At 38.0% G+C, this 23,074-nt stretch overlaps 1 protein-coding gene across 3 annotated transcripts in view; it reads right to left on the reverse strand.

Annotated features, from left to right (window-relative positions):
- Positions 1–23,074, reverse strand: part of mvb12bb (multivesicular body subunit 12Bb) — a 53,964-nt gene that overhangs the window by 12,477 nt on the left and 18,413 nt on the right. For all 3 annotated transcript variants that reach the window (XM_067395076.1, XM_067395075.1, XM_067395077.1), the window contains exon 7: positions 12,852–12,946. In XM_067395076.1, the coding sequence (XP_067251177.1) occupies positions 12,852–12,946 (95 nt within the window). The remainder of the gene's footprint in view (positions 1–12,851; positions 12,947–23,074) is intronic.

Raw genomic sequence — 23,074 nt, forward strand, 5'->3', positions numbered from 1 at the left:
TTTAAACTGGCCCGGTTTGAAGTGCGTGACTGTGGAAGGTTGTTTAGATAAACGATATCTGCAGAGTCAAAAGTGTGCAGCTTCGGTGAGCCTTCCCCTTTTCCTAGACCACCACACTGAGGAGTCAGGTGCATGGAGACATCCATACTCTGCCTGCATGGTCCATTCGGCTTTCTGTTATTCGAATGTAGAGGGGCTGAGCGAGCAGGGTAATGGGTGGATGTCATGGGTGGAAAGGAATTTTGCGAATTACCTTTCTCCGGGGACATCCTCATCACTGCAGGCTCAAGTTTTGCCTTCTAAACCAAAGACGACATTGAGGTTGGTGGGCAGAGTGTAAGTGGCGGCTGGTGGAGCTTATGGCAGTACTGTAAGCTGACTAGGCAGATCTGCTCAAAGACCTGGATCAGGAGGAGGGTTTTTCTCCTGAGGTGGTCTCTAAACTGCGGATCACCACAGATCTAGCTCTCTGTGCCACCAAGCAGGTGGCAAGCTCTATAGGCTGGCCCATCTATTGGCTGGTCCACCTTTGTCAGGGATCAAAGAGTCAGATAAAGCTGTCCTCCTTGATGCCCCTGTCTCTACCTCAGGGCTGTTTGGCACTGCTGTTGAGATGGTTGACAGGTTTAGAGAGGTGAAAAAAGTTGATGTCCCAACAATAACAGACCGGCGTTCATTTAAAAAATTATTAATTCAAGAACGTTTTCTGCTACAATGGAGCCGCAAACTTCACATACTTTAGAAAATCCAGCGTTTAGTTGATCCTGATAAGTGCTCATTAGCCGCGTTTACACTGCTGGGCCAAAGGCGGGCGTGCTAGTGCGTGCCAGGGTCGGTCGTGTTTCCACTGTCACTTCCGTGGCTTGATCGTGCCTCTTCAGTGCTTCCTCGGTGCCAAAGGCACGGGTTTTGCAGCCGGCCGAAAGCGACTATTGTCACAGTTGTAAACATGACAGTGTTCTTCTTCTACGAGGGTTTTGGCCTCATGGCATTTGTTTTCAGGTGAACCATTAAAGAACCCGACACACACATCTCCCGGACATCCTGTAGAATTCAACCAACCAGATGACAACTTTGAAAATCCTGATGTGATTCCAGTTAAATGTGCCATATGCATCAGACGTTCAGCCAACGGTCCATGGGTGTGACGTCTGAGGCTGAGACAAGGCCCCTCCTAAGTCATCTACGCCCTTTCTAGGAATGAGTTCCTGAGGAGAAGAGAAGAATACGAGTGTGGCTGCCTGGCCTCCCCCTCTGAGGAGTGGGGGGCAAAGGCGGCGCAACAAGAGAAAGCCGTACACAGATCGGGGAGCAGTGGGTTTGGTGAAGAAAGAGAAGGATGGTTGAGCAGGGCTGAGGCCCAAGCTCTCACCTCCTTTTTTCATTCCCTTCAGCTCCTCATAAATCATCTGTGCCCTTTCCAAAAACGAGTTCCAGGGGAGAAGAGCAAAAAGGCGAGTGTGGCTAAAGCTAGCTCTCCTTCTGAGGAACCAGGGATGGAGCAAATCAAGTCACACACAGATCTGGGTGCTGAAAAAAAGAAGAGAGTGATTGAGCAGGGATGCTGTTGTATGGCGTCTTCTTCTAGTCTCCCCCTCCCCATCTGAGGAAGGTGTTGGGGTACAAGAGGTTGTTTTTAGAGGGAATTTAAAGTAGGGCTTGGGAGTCTAAAATGAGGTTGTGCCCACTCCTCACCTCCTCAAAGACTTAGCTATAATGCTTACTGTAGCTTGAGAAGCAAGTTTTGGTTGCAACTCCACTTGCCCGCAGACACAATAATGTCTTGGGGCTGAGGCCACTGAGCTTTAGTGCTTAGATTGTTAGTTCAAGAACAACAAGCAGGCATTGGTAAGCATGTCATAGCATAGAAGTTCCATCGAAAGGGAAAATCTAGGGTTACCTAGTATGTAACCCCGGTTCCCTGAGAAAGGGAATGAGACACTGCGAGATGCTACATCGTGCTGCCATGCTTAAGGCATGCCTGCACACTTCCCTTCAGACAATACGAATCTGATGACGTGTTCTCAGGCACTCTTCTTATACGCTGGGGAACACCTTGCAATGTCATCGCACTAGATAGATAGATAGATAGATAGATAGATAGATAGATAGATAGATAGATAGATAGATAGATAGATAGATAGATAGATAGATAGATAGATAGATAGATAGATAGATAGATAGATAGATAGATAGATAGATAGATAGATAGATACTCTGTACTGTTATATTTAAACATTTAAAAAATTTATTATTATTAATATATAACTATTTTTATATATTTATACTTGTATTGTGTATCCTGGGTGAGGAACTATGTATGTTTTGTATTCTTTGTTGTACAGGTTTTGGGTTTAAATGTCACATGCAAAACAACATTATTTTTCCTACATTCACGCTATATAAGTAATTAATGCTCTTTCCATACAACTATTCAGTCCTTCCCATAACCTTACCTTTTCACCCCATAACATGCATTTAATCTCCTCACACCCACAGCTCACACTGCTCACAGCTCACACAACATCCAGCCAAACCACAGGAGAACAACAGCAGACTGCGGTCTGAGTCACTGCAGCAGCAGGTCATGCATAAAGGACAATAGTGCAAGTGGATGTGAAATCTGGAGAAGTTGATAGGAAGGGAGGGTTACCCAGTGGGTGTGAACTGCAGAGTGCACGGGATAAGTAGAAGGATCAGTGCTCAGATGGGATGCTTTAACCCTATGGATATCCCAACAGCTCTCTCATAACAAACACAGACTGTCTTCCAGCAGCAAACCTTCTTGCTTTTAAAGAAAAATTGAGCCTGCCGCCTGAAGACATCTTACCGACATATTGTAGTTTATTTTGTCGCCTGGGTTTACCATCTGTGCCATTCCAATAGACGCTGCTGCCTGGTGAAGCCAGAGCCTGGGCTAGGAGGTCTGCCCGAGCCCCTCCAAAGCCCAGCCTGGTCATTAGTCAAATTGCCTAATGAGAGAGAATACAAATGGCCCCCTGCCCTGACAGGAGGAGTTTTGGAAGTGTCAGCGCTCCTGACCCGTGCTATGAGAACAGATGATGGCTCGCTGCTATTTTCAGCACCTTTTAATGACTCTGTCGTGGCCCTTGCCATTCTTCCTCTTTTTGTCTGATTTTCTTCTTTTATTCATTTTCCATCTTGACTTTGTATTATTGTGCATTGTACTCACGCAGAAGAGATTAAAGTGAGAAGAATCAATATTTCACTTTAGAGCAACATGGTGCCAGAACTTATAGAATAGAAAACCCAAATGCAATGTAGGTAGGACAGAGATCTTATAAACAAGTACAACAACATGAGCTATTCTTTTGTCGTAAGATTATGTGAGATTTTTTTTACGAGCTATTCAGAGAAATGCAGCAACACAAAAGTTTAATGGACTAGTTTGGACAAAAACTAAAAATCTGTCATTATATATAGACTCACCCTCATGTCGTTCCAAACCCATTTGAGTTTCTTTCTTCAGTGTAACATTTTGAATAAAAATAGTGGTTGCTGTTTGCTATTATAACAAACAGGTTCTGAGACTTCAAGCTTCAAAAAGGACACCATCCTATATATACACACTCAAAAAATGAACTTTTACTGTTGTCAGTTTCACTCAAACCATCCTTGTTCACATTACTTAAAAAAACTCATGTAACTATATGAACTTAATTTAACCAAGTTGTTTCTATTAAAAATTAGCTTAAGTGTTTGTTCAGTCAACTTAACATTGCTGAGTAAAACGCACAAATTAATGTTGACATTACTAACTGGGCAGTGGGTTCGTAGTTCCCAGCATGCTTTGCAAAGGACTGCATTAGGAGAGTAAATTTAGGGATTAAAGTGTTTTTCATTAAAGGGAAAGATGTTGTTGAAGTTAGTGTTTAATGTTCAGTTATGTTGAAAATTTAGAGGAGTTTCTGTAATGTTTCTGAATTTTGTGGTTACCATTGTGCAGAAGTGCGGCGACTGTGTTTAGGCTATGAGTGCAAATTCCTGCTCTCTGAGTTTGTTAAACAAGTTATTTTTTAAGTGCATTTTGTAGAGCAAATAGTTAACTTAATAAGGTAAATTAAGTCACTAAATGTGTTCACCTAACATAATAAATGTTTATAAATTTAACATAACATTAATAACCTACACATAAATATTATGTAACAGTGACAAATTCAAGTGATTTGTATTTACTCAAAGAAATGTTGTCAGCTTTACTTGAATTTCTTTTGTGCATACAACTCAATTGTTATTTGTACAATTACTCAATATAATTGCATGAAACCACTTCACGCTGCTTTTTTAAGTAAATCCAACAATTCATTTTTATTTTTTGAGTGTATGTCTTGTAATAGCTTTGTGTGAAAAACAGACTGAAATGTAACCGGAATATCTTCCTTTTGTAAAAATCCACCTTTTGTAATGGGTGGAAAGTTATACAGGTTTGAAATGACATGATGGCATGATTGTAATTTTTGGGTGAACCTTTTAGGTGCATAAAAAGTGAAAGAGTAAGAGATTGGAGAGATAAGGGGGTGGGGGAGATGTATTAAGTTTATTTAGAAGAGAATTGTTATTTTTCCATCTGGGTGACAAGTGGCCCTTGAAATTTGGTAGTGGTTTGGGTGCCAGTAAGCATCACCCACTGGGCACTGATCTATCTGTCTTCCAGAATGAAACAAGAGCCAAATGTTCCAACTGAATCCTGGCAATAAGCACACAGTTCAGAAATGCTTTCATGTAATGCAATCCCAGCACCTATCATCACCTGTTCCATTCCATAAGAGAGGTCAAGAAACATTAGCTCTAGATAAAAATAATCTGTAATAATGTTTTTTTTTTCCCCCTCCATTGAATGATGAGTGCAAATTTACATAGAGAGATATACTAAACACTAAAGTATGCCAGTTCATGTGGTTTTCCAAGCACACCAGTCCATTTGAAAAGGTGGTCTGGAGTATGTTTCACGTGAACGACAATGCAGTTCACAGTTGGTATAAACACAATCCACCCTAACTTGAACACACATATCATAGAATAATGCATTTTTCACAGCTTCTAATCTCAGAATAAACTGTCTTAAATAAATATAATAACTGTGGGAATAAAAAGAAAGCAATATAAAATAAAAGACATAAACAAACAAACAATATAAAACACAAAATAAAATTAAAAAAAATTATAAAAAATAAAATAAACAATAACAATAACACAAAAAGTATAAAAATAAAATAAACACAAGAAAATAAAAAATATACAATAAAAATTTAACAAACACAACAGCAATAATAATAATAACAATAATAATAATAAACATTTTATATATACTGCAAATGCAGGGGTAGGAATTGAAATGATTTGGACCAAGTGGTCTATGGATTAGTCTAGTGTGCTAGAGAGATTAGTACTAGCTCTGGCATGTGAGAGGTCTAGTGGTGCTGTAATTCTAGCATAGTGATCTGAAGTTGTTTTGAGACTCTGAGTAAATGAGCTTGGCCTCTCCAGAGCATGCATGAGGGGCAGAGCTGGCAATGGACCCGCCGTTAAATTGCGTGTGCCGGATGGGCCGCAGCAGAAGGCACAATTACATCAAATCCCCTCTTAATTAGCGGTTCTGTGGGTATGCTACCTCACCATGCTGGAGCAGGAGGTAGGGCGTGCTTGGAAAGGGATGTTGAACCATAAAAGTAAGAGAAGCAAATTAAGGCAAGAAAGTGGTGTTAGGGTCACGCTATAGGGTCAGTGCCCATATTTGTGGGCTACAGTCAGTGTGAGAGCTATTTTGAGCTGAGCTAGCATCCCATACCTCCACTTAAGTTGCACTGGCACTCTACAGTAGACAATCACTGGCATGGAGCCCCAATAGATCCCCTCAGAGCTGGGGAGTGTTATTAAGTTTTCCATGTTGGCGGCTGCAGGGCGATGTAAAGTGGCACCTCGGCCTGGTGAGTAATGATGTGTGCCAGGACTCAGGCAGGAGGGATGACAGCATGAGAGGCCTCGTTGGCAGCCACTGGTGCAGCCATAGGACCATTCATCATCTCTTTAAACCAATCTACCAATGCCGCATCGCCATTCCTCATTAATTATGTTAAGCATCGTTGCATTACGTTCACCATGACATGAGGCTCAGTAGACAGTGTAGCTCAGACGTGTCATTGAGAGATGCGAGTATGTGCATAAGGTTTGACAGCTGCAGTTTGGCCTAACAAACAGTGCAGCTACAACATTGAGCCCTGAATTAAGTAACTGTGTAGCCAATCATGGTTATAAAGCAATAGCCTGATTGACTTCAGATGTTTAGATGTCCATTTTAGGAACTAAAAAGTGCATGGTTCATAGAACACTGATAGAATATAAGCAAAACAAAACACCCCCCCCCCCCCCCCCCCAATCAAAACCAAAAAACTAAACAAAAACAAACAAAACACCAAAACACTACAGAACAAAACAAAACAAAACATCAAGACAAAAAACATCAAGCAAAACCAACATAAAAACAAACAAATAAACAAAACAAAAACAAAACAAAATAAAACAAAACAGGAAATTGGCTGACACAAGACAATGTCATCTGAGACAGCAGAGTACCCTGTGTGAAACAATGAGGTTTCTTCTTACTTCTAACAAAAAACGGTCTCTGCTTCTAATAAACCAGACAACTACTACTACTACTACTACTTCATTCACATTCAACGTAGTGACGATGCAAGCTACCTCTAAAAACGAAGAAGAAGAACAACACAGTGACTAAACGCGCTCTGTAAAGTGTATGTCCGTTTAGGACTGCTGTAGAAACATACCGGCGCATAATGGCAAAATGACATGGAGGGGGTGTATGAGATAGAGTGGTGTATGAGATAGAAATGGCTCATTCTAAAGGTAATAAAAACATAACGGTTCATTATTTAATGTCTTTATGCACCACTGAAAACATAGTTATGTATATTATATTCTGTCAATAGATCGTCCCAAATTTACACATTGCACCTTTAAATCAGAGTTAGTTTAGATTGTAAAATGTCATGCGGTACAACTCCCAAAAACAAAATTTATAATCTAGAATAATAGAGGATGAAGGAATGCATGAATGAATACGACCTTTATTGATTGGCTATGACACCAATCAATAAAGAATGATCACAAATTTTGACAACGCATACAATAGCATGCTGACTACAATAAGCATTTATTTTGAGAGCATGTAGGAAATTGGCCAGTGTTTTAGAGAATAAACTCTTCATTCAGCTGTAGATGAGTCTCTTAATATATTTTGAGACAAAGCAGGCAGAACACTTTCAAAACAGCCTTTGGGGGGCCCACTTCCCCCTTATCAGAAATGGCTCCATTCCCCGGAATCTCATTGAGAGTTTAAATCGCACTATGTATTAGGGGCTCGTTAATAACCAACTTAACGAGTCCACAGACCCATTAAAAGATCTTTAAGAGCATATTTGATCATAAATCTCCTTAACCTATATTTAATGGCTGGATTTCGAGGGAAATATTTTTATCAAGTTCTAATTAGATGTGCGATAACAAAGACTGCTGAACATGAGGGCAATGGGAAGGCTAGACAGGCCCATCTATTGAGGGCGGCCATGTTTGATAGGCTGGAGACTAATGAAGGAACAGATCTTATTCTGGGCTGGGAGATGGACGGCTGAGGAATGATACCCCGGACTGTGATTAGGCCCACAGGCACGTGGCTCTCATTAGTCTTACAATTGACTTAAATCTCCAAGAAACTTACAGACACATTTAGAAAATAATAGAAGAACACATTTATATTCTTAACATGATTAGAAAGGAAAAAAATACTAAATATTTTCCCATCAGTAATGATAAAAAAGTGGATGTTAATAATTCTAATTGTATTTTAATGCTAAATAAATAAATAAATAGTGTCACACCAGAGTCTTGTATACCTCAAATAAGCTGGGAGGGCTGCAGGACTGGAAAGAATTTTGGATGGATGGATGGATAAAAACTTCAGCCAAGTAAACCTAAAAGTTAAATGTTTCATTGACCCTCCGAAATTAAAATGCATGGAGTAAAGCTAAAATGTGAATGTAGAAGTATGTACTCTGACAATAATTATTCTAATGGCTTTGCAATGCCAGTATCAAAAAACAGCAATATAGTACAATGTGCACCTTACTAGATCAGACTTAACATGCTACATACAGGCCTCGAAAAGGTTGAAGACCCTTGGTCTCCCCCTAAAGGAAGACTGAGGGTAAAGATTCTAAAATCCGGATGAATTCAGAAACAAATGTTTGGAAGCAACATCAGTCACAGGTTTAGTGGTATATGCTATCATGCACACAAGCCAACCAAGTTGTAAACCGACTCTACATTTTCCCCAGGCTCCCTCTACGTAGGCCACGAGAATAAATCATTAATGGCTTTTTTGGAAAAGAAGCTGTATGCAGTCTTTCATGCCCTGTCGCCAACCTGAAGTCCTTGGCTCCCTTTCAGAACGGTTTTATTGCCCCGAAATTGCACGGCTTAAATCGTGTACCCATCGAAAGTAAAACACAGCTGTAAATCTGGTCTATGTCTGTTCCCCTCCTAGTCCCCCCACCGCCACCCATCAAATATCCATACACAATTCATTTAGGGCAATTTAGCTGATGCTAAACAGAATCAAGGTGAACTTTCAATGGGCCCTCAGCTATGAGAGAGGAGGAGCAGAAAAATGGTGGCCTAGCTTTGGGGGGTTTTAATCAACTAGCTCCTCAAGGCTAGCCATCCAGCCATGGAGCAGCCGCACTTAGCAGATGAGTTTTTGTGTCGCTAGCCTGAGTGCGTGTTCTCTAATCCTTCAGCCTAAAGTGTTTTGGTATTGTAAAATATGGCCACACGGGTGGAGAGAGCTGCTGGGCTACACGAGATTAGAGTCACGATTAAAAGCCTATGGGATCCTCCTCGACTGCCAAGCGCTAGCTGGAGCGCTAGTCACGGCGCAGTCTGCACCCGGAGATAAGATGGAACTTTTGTTTGAAACCTGATGAGAGGCTTCCTAATGAAAGTGCTGGCCCAAAAATAATCTTTTTTCTCTGTGTTAGTCAATCAAAAAAACAGTGTGGTCGTGGATGGTTAAAAAAAAAAAAAAAAAAAAAAAAAAAAAAGGGGAAAAAGAGAAGTCATTTTGCATAATCAGTGAGCACCATCTGGAACAATTAACGAAATTCCACAGAACTCGGAGGATCAGTCATATTGGCTTATTAAAGATCCTGAATTATAGGAGCAATAAATCCGTGGAAAAATGAAGCGTACCCCGGCCTGTCATCACTATTTTAACTTCAAATACGCACGAATATTCGATAAGGCTGAAAAGAAGAGATTAATATATGCAAATTAAGTCAAGCATTTTAAAAACCCCCCCAACAACTGTCTCCCATTTTTTTCCTGTCTCTTATTACGAGCCTTTATGTTTTATTCATACACCAGCTCACCTGTCATTTCATAAGCTCTAATATTATGGGGGTATTATTAAAGTGCGTAAAGTGGCGCTTTAATTGGAAAGCTCTGTTGCATTTTCCAATTATTTGGAGCAAATTAAAAGCAGATGCACATGCTTTAATAAGGGGACTAATATCAGTTCCGGAAAATCAAAATTCGTCGTCCCTTGCTTTGATATTGTGCAAACTCTGAAACATCTCTGTATGTTAATCTCTCTCTCCAATCACCTCTTAATGCACTAAAGAATAATTGATTGGCATTATATATTATATTTAATAAAAGCCATTGTCATCCTTTTTTGATTAATGTAATAGATATGTTAATGCAAGTTAACTAGAGGATATTGGATATCTGCGAATATGTTATTATGAGTATTCCCTGTTTTTTTATAGACAAAGATGAAAATAAAAAAGTGTTAAAAGTCAAGCTCCTAACCACATATAATACTTTAAAAAGACATTATCAATATAATATTCCCATTTAGAGAATCACAGCTCATATGATGACCACACAACGCTCATTTCTGAGACTAAGTATTACTTCATTAATACTCCTCATAAAAGAATGTATTCAAATCCGTCACCTCACAGATGTTGCAAACGGACTCTTTTTCACACTGATTCCTTCGCTAATTAGGAAATATTTCTTTCAACCCATCAAGCTAAATGAAAAATAAATGACACCAAAAATCTGCTCAGCTTCAAAGAGGCGGTGGTGAAACAAAGTAAGAGGTTGAGAAGTCTAGAAAGACCCGACTTGTTAAAATGAGCGTGGACTGTCAAGTGAATGAAGGTTGCCAAATCTACGTGAATTAGTTTTTAATACTCTGGTAATAAATGTCAAAGCACCGGCACCTCAAATCCACACATAATGTGGCTGACGATGACAGATTCCCCAACATGTCGAGTCTCCTACGCTGGGCTAGTCTTTAATGCGCTGGCCCTTTTTTTTTTTTTTTTTGCATGTGTGTGTTTTGTTGGGAAGTGACGGAAGGTTTAATCAAGAAAGCAGGCAATTCATCAATCCTGAAGGAGCTGGTGCTACGAGCCTGACAGAGCGCACACGGTTTTAGCCCAGCTCGAACCTGGCCAGCTGTCAACATCCACGCACATACATATATGTGCATTTGCGTGCATGCGGGGTCACCGATGATTAAGGTAAATCCAGCTGTCTGTTCGAAACTCCACATTTGCACCTCAGGTCATAACTCAATTAATGGAGAAATTCAAATAAGATTTTACATAATAACAACACAACAACAAAAACAATAATAATAGTAATAATAGTGAATGTATATATATATATATATATATATATATATATATATATATATATATAGTCAAACCAAAATTTATTCAGACACCTTGAACTTTTCATTCATTAATACAGTTTATTTCTGTGTCAGAAAAAAATTAATCTTAATTATGTCAGATAACACTTAAGCAAAACATTGTCAGGTCAAAGTGTCTGAATAATTTTTGGTTCCAAATTTTTATCAGTTTTACTGTTTGTCCACTATATGAAGATTTTTGAGTATAATATGTGACAGTTTACTTTATTTTTGCTATCCTCACTTAAATAAATGAACTATAGTTTCCTGCACCCACTAGTAAAAATATATCAAAAATGTCTGAATAATTTTTGGTTTATATATATATATATTTACGGTAAATTTCTGGCAACCGCAGTCGCCATTTTTTTACCGCACATGTCACAGTTTTTTATTGTTTTTACAGTGCATACACGGATATATATTCTAATTTATTATTATACTTATTTATGCATAAGAAATAAGCCTAAAAAACTACATTATTAGAGCTGTGGTATTGCGGTCTGTCTAAATGCTCCAGAAACTTTGATTCACATTCCCTCTCTACTATCTCCATTCAATAAAAATACCAAAATATCCACTCTATAACAAGACTGCATACTGAACTGCTGCCAAGCTCGTCTGTGAACATAGTTACTGACGGTTACAGAGACGTTGCTAAAGGAGGATCAATAGAACACACTACTTGTGGTGACAGAGTGATGATTGGTGGCAGAGCATGTGTCTGTCTGTCAGTCAAATTGTATTACCATGGCGACAGGGAAGCAGAATGCATCAGCCTTCGTGTTGACAGAACCTTTCCTTTCTCTTTGGCCTCACTTGAGAACAAGTCAATCTGCTGTCATTTTAACCACGTCAAAGGCAAGTGGCAGAGTTTAATGTGTCAGTCACTTATTTTAACCACTGAAACCTTTATATGATCAGCTTGCCTGTAATTATGCAATTACAGTATGCATAAAATCTATACAATGGCTGACTGAAGTCTTTGAGGTTGTGTTAAAATCAAAGAAAGGCATATCAAATAAACCAATGAGGGTCAAAGACATGCAAAGCATCTTTATATATATAGATATATATATATATATATATATATATATATATATATATATATATACACATCTAAGTAACTTGCACATCATCTATTTTTTCCCTCCAGATCTCCATGTGGTGACATGTGGAATATTCCTCACATTAAGCCTATAAAACTAAAATCTGAGGAACAAAATCACATTGACAGGCGATTAACAGGCCGAGACTAGTGATAAAGTGTATGAACTGCACAGTTTATCATTAATACATATAACTGAATAATCCTATTCCCATAAGGACATGCATATGTATACAAATGTATATATTAAAAAAATATACATGTATAACTCAAAAACAGCACAGAAGAAATATTGGTGACACTTTACTTAAAGCCTTTATGTATAATTCATAATGTATATATTTTCATAAATAATTTAAACAAAAGTTAAAATGCATTATAATATGTGCAGATTCCTTGTTACATCTGAGATTCTTTGCTTGCTGTGTGTGTTTTATAATGCATTATATATAAAGCTTTAAGTAAAGTGTTACCTGGTAAATTCACAACACAAGTGTGACCAAATGCTACTTTTGGACCTGGATGTACCTCAGTACAGGGAGATTCATTCCTCTGTACTATAGATTAGCTCATCCTCACCACATGGTGTCTCTCTCCAGCCAGAAAAAAAAAAAAAAAAAACATACAAGCATGCCTTCACAGCCCAAACTCAGAGTTATATTTTGGACCTGAAAGACAGGTCTGCAGGGCGGAGGTGGTCAGTGGGATTTCCTGAAGCACACAAATCTCATTCACCTGTAATATTTACATAGAAGTGCACACATCGTGGTGTGACTGTGTCGTTTTCACCCAAATGTCAGCAATAATCCTAGGGATGTCACTAAAGTTAATTCAAGTCAATGGAAGGTTGTGTAGTGACGCTCTAAAATCCAACACAATGGTGTTGACAAAATTAAAGGTAAACTCTTGAGATAAGATAAGTTACATTGTAGAGGGACTGACCTGATTTGGTGTAGATGTTGTAGATTTGGTGTTCATAGTCTGGCCTGACGATGTTCTTTTTAGTAGGACTGGAGACTGGAGACTCTGGGATTTGTCTAGGAAAGAGAGCAAAAGTCATTAACAATGTGTAAAGACAGGAAATAATGAATGGATATGAAAGATAAAGATTCTAGAAGGAGATCCCAGTCAGTGATATATTGAAAACGTTTTGCTTTCTAGAATTTCAGTGTTCACTGATAGGACTGTTTATTTGCACATGCTGCCTGAGGAATTATGAAGGAATTATGCAAATCAAGTAACAACGCAAACACGTCCCGCAGAATCTGTCATGAATGCAATTTACACAGTGCAGTTCGAAGTGTCTTCAACATGCTACGTTGTGAACAATGCAGCAAACTGCTGAGATCTGGCATACTTTACTGGGACGGTACAACACTGTGATCCACACCTTTATCAGCTCTTTAAAGTGCTAGAATATAAATATATTGTAAATGTAATAGGAATCAATGATGTTATGGATCGTGGGTCTCCATCTTTAACCACTGTGAATCACTGACTCCATCTGATCATTAACCTCACATTTTCTCTCCCTCCTTGTCTGTGGCTCTTAGGTGCCTGTGAGCGGTTGTCATGGAGTCAATGGTAATAAGAAGGGTTTCCCAAGCCAGTATGGTATAAGGCGCACACACACACATTGGCTTTCCATTTTTTATGCAGACTTTCCATAGACATTTTCAAAAAAAAAAAAAAACATTACTTAAGTAAGCAATAAGGTACAAGATGCTGTGCTGTATCGTGAATAAGTCACGGCTGAAGGGCGTTGTTAGGCACAACGCAAAAGCCCTTAGCCGTGACTTATTCACGATACAACACCAGCCTCGAGTACCTTATTGCTTTTATAAAACTGTTACCACACAATACAAATATTAAAGCCAGAAATATGTATCAATGCAACCTTCATGAAGTAAACTTTTTCTAAAAGCCTTACTTCCGCTGAAAAAATAGTCCTTGATCGTGAACATCAGCAGAAGTTTCATTATTACACCATTAGATGGCGGCAATGTGTCAGTCAGTAGTGAAGACTTTTATATCGAAAGGACTGAATTGTTGTGAACACTGAACAAGACGCAACTGACAAATGCTTTGACTAGTGCTGTCAGTCATGGGAAAACCCCTTAAATGTTAAAAGGACAAGATAATACATCGGACATTTAAAAAGATTTTTTATTATGAACATAGGACTGACCTGAAGGAAAATGCTAATCTGAATGCAGGTAATAAACTCGCTCACTCGATCTCTTTCTCAAAATGCTCTTCTGCATAATACAGTACAATATAAATTGAGAACATACAGTTTATGTTGCTAAGAGTGGTTGCTAAGGGTGTTGTTTAGTGATACACAGAACTGCTGGGTGAAGCGGTCATAGCCATGTTTTATCGTGCATAAAACACAGCTATTGACCAATCAGAATCAAGGACAGGAACTTACTGTTTTATAATATGATTTATATGCTGTTTTCCTCATGGGAACCAAAACATGTCCCCACAAGGACAAGGATTTTAGATATTGCTATTTTTTAGGGAAATTTTGTCCCCATAACATAGAGTTTGATCATGACCCCACACACAAAAACACACACAACACACAGTGTTAGGAGTGTGAATTAATTTAATAATGTTAACAAGGCTAAAAAAAATTCCACAAACCAAATTATCTGATAAAAACCAACCAATAATTTATAATAATGAAATGTGATGAATATAATTATGTAAATAACAATAGTGGTGGTAGTAGTAGTAATTAATAATAATAATAATAATGATGAATAATAATAATACTTATTATTATTATTATCATTAATTAATTAATTCTAAATTATGATTTAATATTTTTTAAATGTTTGTGAATAATTTAACAACAGCAACAACAACAACAACTACTACTACTACTACAGTTATACTTGAATAAATGTAATTTATTATAAAATATTTTTTATAATAATTTTGTTTTTGTCTTCTAATTATTATTATTATTAATAATATTAATAATAATAATTACAGGGATGCAAACAGGTAAGGGGGAAAAGGTGAGAACATTGTGCGAGGCGGGGGCATGCTTGTACTGATTTTTTTTTTTTTTAAGTTATTTTCTTATGTTTGTTTATTTGCTTATGCATGATCATTTGTAGGGTTTTTTTCATTTATTTTTTATTACCCTATATGTCAAAAACTATTTTTTTCACACACACACACACACACACACACACAAAAACATATTCAAAATCAACATTTGGTTAAAATCTCATGTTATAAATGACGAAGTGCTATGCGGGATATTTAAGACAATATTGACTGATTAGATGGCAATACTGTTTGCCACATCTCAGACCTCAAATTCATAAAATATTACCTATTATTTAAACATAGTTTTTAAAGTAAAGAGTAAAGAAAACACTGTACAGTACTTATTGAAACAACTAGTTGTTTATTTACCCTTGTAAGTTCACAAATACCCTTGTAAGACCCCCCCCCCCCCCCATCCCCCATCCCATAATAACACTTTATCGTTGGATCTATGCAAATCCCATAGGTGACCTATTTTGATCTCAAAAAAGTGAGTTCTTTCACTGAAAGGTGAGGAGTTTGCATCTATGTAATTAGAAGATAAAAAACAAACAAACAAACAAAAAACATTTTACATAAACAAACGAAGCCTCTGCTGATCTCAAGTCAAACCATATCAAAGTTTTGGGGAAGAGCAAAAATAGCATGCGCTGCACTTCATGGACAGTTTGAACTTGCTCTCCTCATCAATCAGGCGCTGGTGAATTACACTCTCTGACTCACTCACGGGAATCAATAAATTCAGTGCCGCGCTGCCTGAGTCTCTCTGCATCAGAAGCGCTGCATAATTCCGCTTTAGACATGCTTTGAAGACCAAATGAGCATCTCCAACAGGTTACAGGATGCATCAGATGCATTAAAGTCAGAAGGAGTCATGTTTGGAAGAAGATTAGGAGCAAAGTGACACAGCCAAGGGGAGTAAGATGTCATTTAGGCGGCGGGAGAATCTAGAGTTTGAGAGTAAGTTAGGAAGGTAAGTGCAGAAGTGGATGTTGGAAAAGCTTCTGAAATGTGATATCAATGCAAAGCAGGAGATGCCTAGATGTTGAAAATGGAGGAGGGGTATGTCTGAAATAAACAGATGAAATGGTTGAAGTGCTCGGGCCGGGCAAAGGATGCAAATGCAAATCTGGTTGGTTACTTTGTTGTAGAAATCCGCTATGCAAAGGCAAATGCCAAATTAGCAAAACACAGTCATCTATCCTTTTTGGAAGCATTTTTTTTAGTCAAACACTCTGTCCACTGGAGATCAACTGTACATATTCATCCGAATAAATGAATGGAAATTGTGGGTCAGCTCTAGTTTTCAACTCATGAGTAAACTGAAGACAGGTCTGCTGTGAGTGGCTACTCTGCATTTCTATCAGGTGTGATGAGATAAATAAATGCAGTAATTTCTATCAGGGGCAATAAAACATGCTTCCTGACAGCCTGTGGTATTTATGAACTGAAGCCTGCAACTCAGATTTATTTCTCTCGATGGGGCCGACTTCTCCCTGTTCATCTGCATCAGCATTTGCCCGTGTTCAATTCGGCCCAATGGTGAATTTTTAAAAGGTTGGCATCAATCTTGTGGAACCGATTGCCACATTTAATGAAGACTTCCCTTCGTTTGCAAAGGTTGACTCGAACGCAGGGGGGGAGAGAAAGCCGGGGACAAGGCTCTACATGCATCCAGACATTTCACAAACAGCCATAAACTGAAAGGAGATGGTCCGGATGCTCTTTCGTCGAAACTGGCCTCAACTACCCCAGTCACTGGAGCAAGCCAAAACAATAGCGAATGATACCGAGCGATACAGAAAATGGAAATGAGATATATTCGGTGAAAAGCCTGTTTACGACACACAAATCTATTTGGACGTAAAACATCACCGTTTTGATAAGGTCAAAATAGAGATAAGAGTTGGTCTTTAGAAAATTGACCATCTTAAGATTATCTAACATCTTTCGTGCTTAAAATACAGTATTTATATAGGGCAACTCATTGTGCCAGTGTCAAGCACCTTTAAAAACATCTCCAAAACTTTTTGTCTCTGAGCTGCCTCTCAAAAAGTGAAATAAAACATATACTTTAATCAATATAAGTTGCAGGAGCAAGCATTTTCCTGTCTTCAGAGCTGTCAAAAAGTGTAGCCATACTCAATCCCAATTCTCTGCTTTTAACAATTTAGGGTACATTGTGTTTGTGTAGCATATGGCATATCAATTACACATCTAATTCTTAAAATATAAACATGGCTACATAATCAACGGCAGTGCGAGGCTTGCATTATGTCGGCCACTGGAGTTTTGAGTACAATTAATCATCATTCAAACCCATCAGAGTGACACAAATCTCCATTTTGAATATCTAATTATACCATAATACCTCCCAGAATTAAAACAGAAAAGGGATTTGGATGTACACAATTGCAACATTACCTTGTACACAACAACATACGTTAAAAAGAAAGGGAGAAAGCCTCAAACGGTTTCTGTATCTTATGACATTTTAGATGTTCAACATGCTCCACTTAGATCTACGGATGACGACGAGGCCAAGAAAGATCAGAGTTTGAAGACAGACGAAGGTCTCGAGGAACAATCTCAGAGGACAGTTGATGGTTGATTCCTAATAAGGCCAAATGGAAGACAAGTGGACACAAAGACAAGCACTCAAGAATATCACAATGCCTGGTAGGTGGAAGAAGAGGCTTGACTTGGGATGAAGGACTGAACAAATTAGAGCAAAGTCTTCAAATGAGGAGACAGGCACATACGAGCCGTGTAGGTAGACTAAAAGAAGACTGAATTGTGCTCGGACTAACACTACTGATGAAACGGAATACAAGTTTTAATGTATTTTAAAACTGTTGCATGAACCAAAAGGGTCGTTAACTTGTACAGTATTTACAGGAAAGGCAAAATTACAGCCTGGAAAATTTTGAAGAGGCTTGTAAAGGAGCCAATTAGTCAGAGTAATCTCAATATCAAAAGCCCAATCCCACATGCTGGAATCTCCACGGGTGGCTGATGAGAAACTCAAGAAGGCATCGGCGTAGAAGCGGAAGCATGAGTCCATCTCGGGGAGGAAACGTCTAGAACATCTGTCACACTGTGGACAAATTTGCCAAAGCCTTCGTTGAGGCAAAGACTGGGATAAAAACTATATATAAAAATAATACGGCGCGAACTGAGAGGAATCTGGAAGCCGGTGTTTTGACACTCATCCGAGATCCTCGATGACAACACCTCAACGCTCGCTCCGAGCAGGCAGCCCACACAACCTACGGCTTGTAGACAGCTGCTTTCTGCAGTGGCGGCTTTCCCGCTTGTCATTACCCCACTTAAAGTTCCATGTCAGGTGTGGAGAAGGAAGAATCTTGAAGAATTCCGCAGCGGAATATGGGAGTGTAGAATCTCTAAAGAGCCACAGATCTTTGCTGATGATTCTATTGTTTGTGGCACTGCTCAGTTTGAGTTTACTTGATGTGTATGGAAATTTGCACGCTTTTTAGGGCTTTCCGGGAAAGGGTACACAGAAAAGTGTCTGGAAAACACATTTGAGGATGGTGTCACAACAGATCTCGTACAGGGCCTGTCTTCCCTGAGAACTGGTAGATCAGCCATTGTTTGGAGAGCTGATGTTGAGTAGGTGACACGGAGGTCACTGAAACCAACAAAGAGTAGAAACATTGACACCCGTCCATCAGTGCCACTCTTAACCGGCATAGAGTACTCATAATCCATGACATTCACATAAACAGGCTGTGCCAGCAAGCACCTTCACTTGGAGAGGGTCACAATTGGCTTATATTAAGACAATATTGAGACATGACTGCCACAGAACAGAGTAAAGTATGTTGATTTGATTATTTTAGCATTTGTTAGGTGATGTGTGTAATCATTCCGACACTAGTGCCGTCAAACAGAATTGCAAAATAATTAATGTTTCAAAACGTATACAAGCATGCACTCAAAAAATTAACTTCCACTGTACCATCCTTGCTCACATTACTTAAAAAAACTTATGTAACTACATAAACTTAATTTAACTGAGTTGTTTCTACTAAAAATGAGCTTTACTTAATAAGTGTTTGTTCAGTCAACTTAACATTCTGTATAAAGCACAAATTAATATTGACATAACTAACTGGGCAGTAGATCTGTAGTTCCCAGCATGCTTTGCAAGGGACTGCATTAGGAGAGTAAATTTAGGGATTCAAGTTTTATTTTATGTATTTTTCAGTAAAGGGAAAGATGTTGTTAGTTTATGTTAGTGTTTAAAGTTCAGTTATGTTGGACATTAAGAGGAGAATCTGTAATGTTTTGAATTTTGTGGTTATTACGCAGAAGAGTGACGCCTGTGTTTAGGCTGTGAGCGATCATTTACAATTCCTGCTCTCAATTAAATTGAGTTTGTTCAATGAGCTATTTTATTTATTTATTTTTGAGTGCATTTTGTAGAGCACTTAATTTAATAAGTTAAATTAAGTCAATAATTGTGTTCACCTTGCGTAGTAAACCTTTATAAATTTAACATAACATTATTAAGTAAACTGCACATGTAAATATAGTTAAATTGTTAACAGGGTGGTCTTTTTTTTCTCTTAAAGTGAACTTTTTTTTAAGTAAATTTTGTTTTTAAAGTTCTTCCAAAGTTGCCAATGTGGTTGTATATTTACTGACCTCCAGTAGTGAATCAGTGGAGTGAATCATGGGGCGGCATAAAAAAATCTGCCTGCTCACAGTGGGGAATATGCTTGACCTTTACATTTATATTGTTCGGCTTTTGGATATAAAAAACTTTCCCTGCCTTACTGTATATGGCCCTATCATTCAGAGAGAAATGCCTGAAACCTTGATTCTATGAAGAAAAAGAGAAACCGAAATATTAGCACAAGGCAACTTTATGTTCTCTGTCAATCTAGAGGTCAGATATCAGAGCAAGAGATGACAGTTTTATCAGGACGACAAACGGCAGCAAAGAGGGGAGAAGAAGTTCTGCTGTACTCTTTAAAGAGCTCACCCTGAAAAACAACAACCCTATGGTTTGGGAACTGGATTGATTGGGCCTAGTTTGAATGAAATGGGGGTCACAAAGTTGACACCACAAAAAACTAAAAAAAAAAATAAAAAAATAAAACATTCATGAAAATGCTTTAAAATTTCAAACAGGCAGCAAGGGAAACTGAGATTTGAACAACTTTACACTCAGTAGTCTGCACACACAGTGATTAGTGTCCTTGTAGCCTGAGGCAAAAAGGTTTATTTGCAGAACCACCAGCATTCAAAGTTAAAGGGGTCATTAAACATTTATTCCTTATTGACTGTTTAAAACATCTTTCCTATAACTGTAAAAGGCATTTAAATTTGAGGGCGTCTTAAAAGAGTCATACAAACAGTAAACATTGATGGGCCCACAGAGTTTGTGTGAAATGAGGCAAGAGCAGCATCAAACCTTGTAATGCAACACATGAACACAGGCTTCCTATTCTAAAGTCTCTGTTTTGACAACATATTCTCATGCCTTCAATACCATTTTTGGTTACATCACAGAGGGAAAAAAGAATATTACATATTTTATTTTGAATAAACTATATTAAATCCCATCGAATCATTTGGTTGAAGGTGCAATATGTAATATTTTCTGTCCGCTAGAGGCCTATGCAAAACAAAGGTGTAGCTTGATGATGCCAAGTTTGAGTGCGGAATCTTGGGACATGTGGTCTTCCAAACACAGCCGGTGGAAAACAATTGGGATATGACTCGGGAAGAAATCATGGATGCGATTATTAATGTCACTGTAGTATGAAGCAGAGCAGGACCGAGTGTTGTGGGAGCTGAACGAGGCCGCTGAAGTGATTGCGTAACACAGCAGAACTTTTATTATGCCACAGTCGCCGGTGCCGCTTCCGCTTTTCCGGTCATGAGTATGAGGTAACACAGCTCTGTTTATCATATTAGATACATTTGAGAGTGTTGAAAATGATGTTATAACGTTACTCTGTGCATTCGCTCGGCGGCTGCTGCGAGACACTTGTTTGAGACACACTGCAGTAAACTAGATCGATTTTAAAATATCATATTAAATGCCGGATGGCTTGTGTTGATAAATGGCATGCAATTAATTTTAAAACATATTGTATGATGGAGAAAATTATGTATTACTGTTACTAAAGCTGCATCTGATTATCCTATGTTAGCTACTTCACAAAATAGTGTTTTTCTCTGAGGCATGGTAAAGCATTGTACTCGCAAAAAATCTATAAAATTAGATTTAAACAATAAGACTAAACATGATGAGCTATAATTCGTTTTCTGTCTATAAATATATCAAAACAGTTGTTCCCTTGTCTATTAAAACCAGAGGTCGCATTAACCGAAAATTATCCGTCATTGACGGAATTTTTTTTATCAGTGACGGAAAAATCTGAAGGCAGTCCATCACATTGACAGATTACACTGAGGGTGATCTGTTGTAAATTGTAACTGTAATTCCCACCCCTGTCCAGTTTTTGGCGAGTGCGCTCCAATTTAGCAGCTGAACACTGGATCCAGAACAAAAATTAAACCGACTTTATTAAACTGAATTTCTTAATGAAATGGACAGAATTTGAAATCTGAGACTTTGTTCCATATCAAAAGCAACACAAAGCTTTAAGCCTATTGCGATTTACTGGATGGGAGGCGCACTACTGTTTATTCATCAACTGAAAACAGCATATAGCCTACCAAAAGATCGACTGGGATTTACGAATCTATATTGGTTTCATGAATGTGACCAAAACAGCAAAGAGACATTTTAATTGTTTATTAATAAATTAATGTTTTCTGAATCAGTGTCGGCAGCAAAGATGAAGTTGACATACTGACTCTCATCATCACCTCATAGTACACGTGCCTAGAGAGAACGCACATTTAATTCGGTTTAGTCTACATAATCAGAGTAGCCTATTTATTTTCGTTTTGAATTATTTCGTTTTCGTTAAAGTATACATTTAAAGCTTTCTATAGATATATTTCTCATGTCTGTGAGGCAAGCAGCCGCTGAGTTTCGGTTCATTTAGCCTGTAAGATGCCTTCTAGTTCACGCGCCAGTGATCACGTTTTGTGAAAAACAAAACTTCATGAAGTAGTCAAAATCATGTCTGACACACTCCATGTCTCCGGATATATTGCTCATGCTGTTTACTTTTCATAATCAAATGAATGAATTTAAAACATAAAATAGGACTATTTAAACATAAATACAAAACTATGTTTTCTTTAATGGCTACCAACACGTAGCCTAGTACAGTACAGATACATTTTATGTGTGAATACCAGTCATTTTAATTTTCATATTGTAATTATAATAACACATTTAATTGCTTTTATTTTTGTTCAAATGTGAACAAAAATAAAAGCAATTAAATGTGTTATTATAATTAAAATAGGAAAATTAACATGACGGGTAATAATAGATTGTGACGGATGTTTTACGACCCTGTCCGTCAAAATGACGGACAATGTTAAATTCTAACGCAACCTCTGATTAAAACATGTAATATATTAAAGCATCTTTGGTGTTTCCATGGTTTCTACAAAATAAAACTGGAAACTGAGGATAACGCAGGTATGACAGGCGACTCCTCACACGTCCCGGAGCCTTGGTTAAAATTGCAATTTTCTCACAATTTACAAATAGTTGCGAACATTTGGGATATTGTTAGTACTCCAGTGAACTAAATATATAACACTGGTCTAGTGGTTTTTGGATATTTTACTGCAAAATTCTTACATATTGCACCTTTAACTATATTTAAATTAGATAAAAGATCTGTTTTCTTTTTAATGACCTTTACTGACCTTTATTGACTTTATTACTTAGGTATTTTTAATATGATTTGCTACAGTCAATTGTTAGCCAGAAGTAAGTGGTATTAAACTTTTAGAAGAACAATAAATTCCCTCAAAGCTAATGGACATGGACTAAAAGCCACAAAAGTGTTATTCTGTAGCAAATACATTCAATTCAAGTGGAAGCTAGCTGGAAAAGTCCAACAACATCTTCAATAAAGCTCTTGGTTACCTCTTGTGCCTCTTAACCAAGTTCTTTTTCACAGATTCACAGA

The sequence above is a fragment of the Chanodichthys erythropterus genome, chromosome 9 (genome assembly GCF_024489055.1).
Source record: "Chanodichthys erythropterus isolate Z2021 chromosome 9, ASM2448905v1, whole genome shotgun sequence".
Taxonomy (NCBI): Eukaryota; Metazoa; Chordata; class Actinopteri; order Cypriniformes; family Xenocyprididae; genus Chanodichthys; species Chanodichthys erythropterus.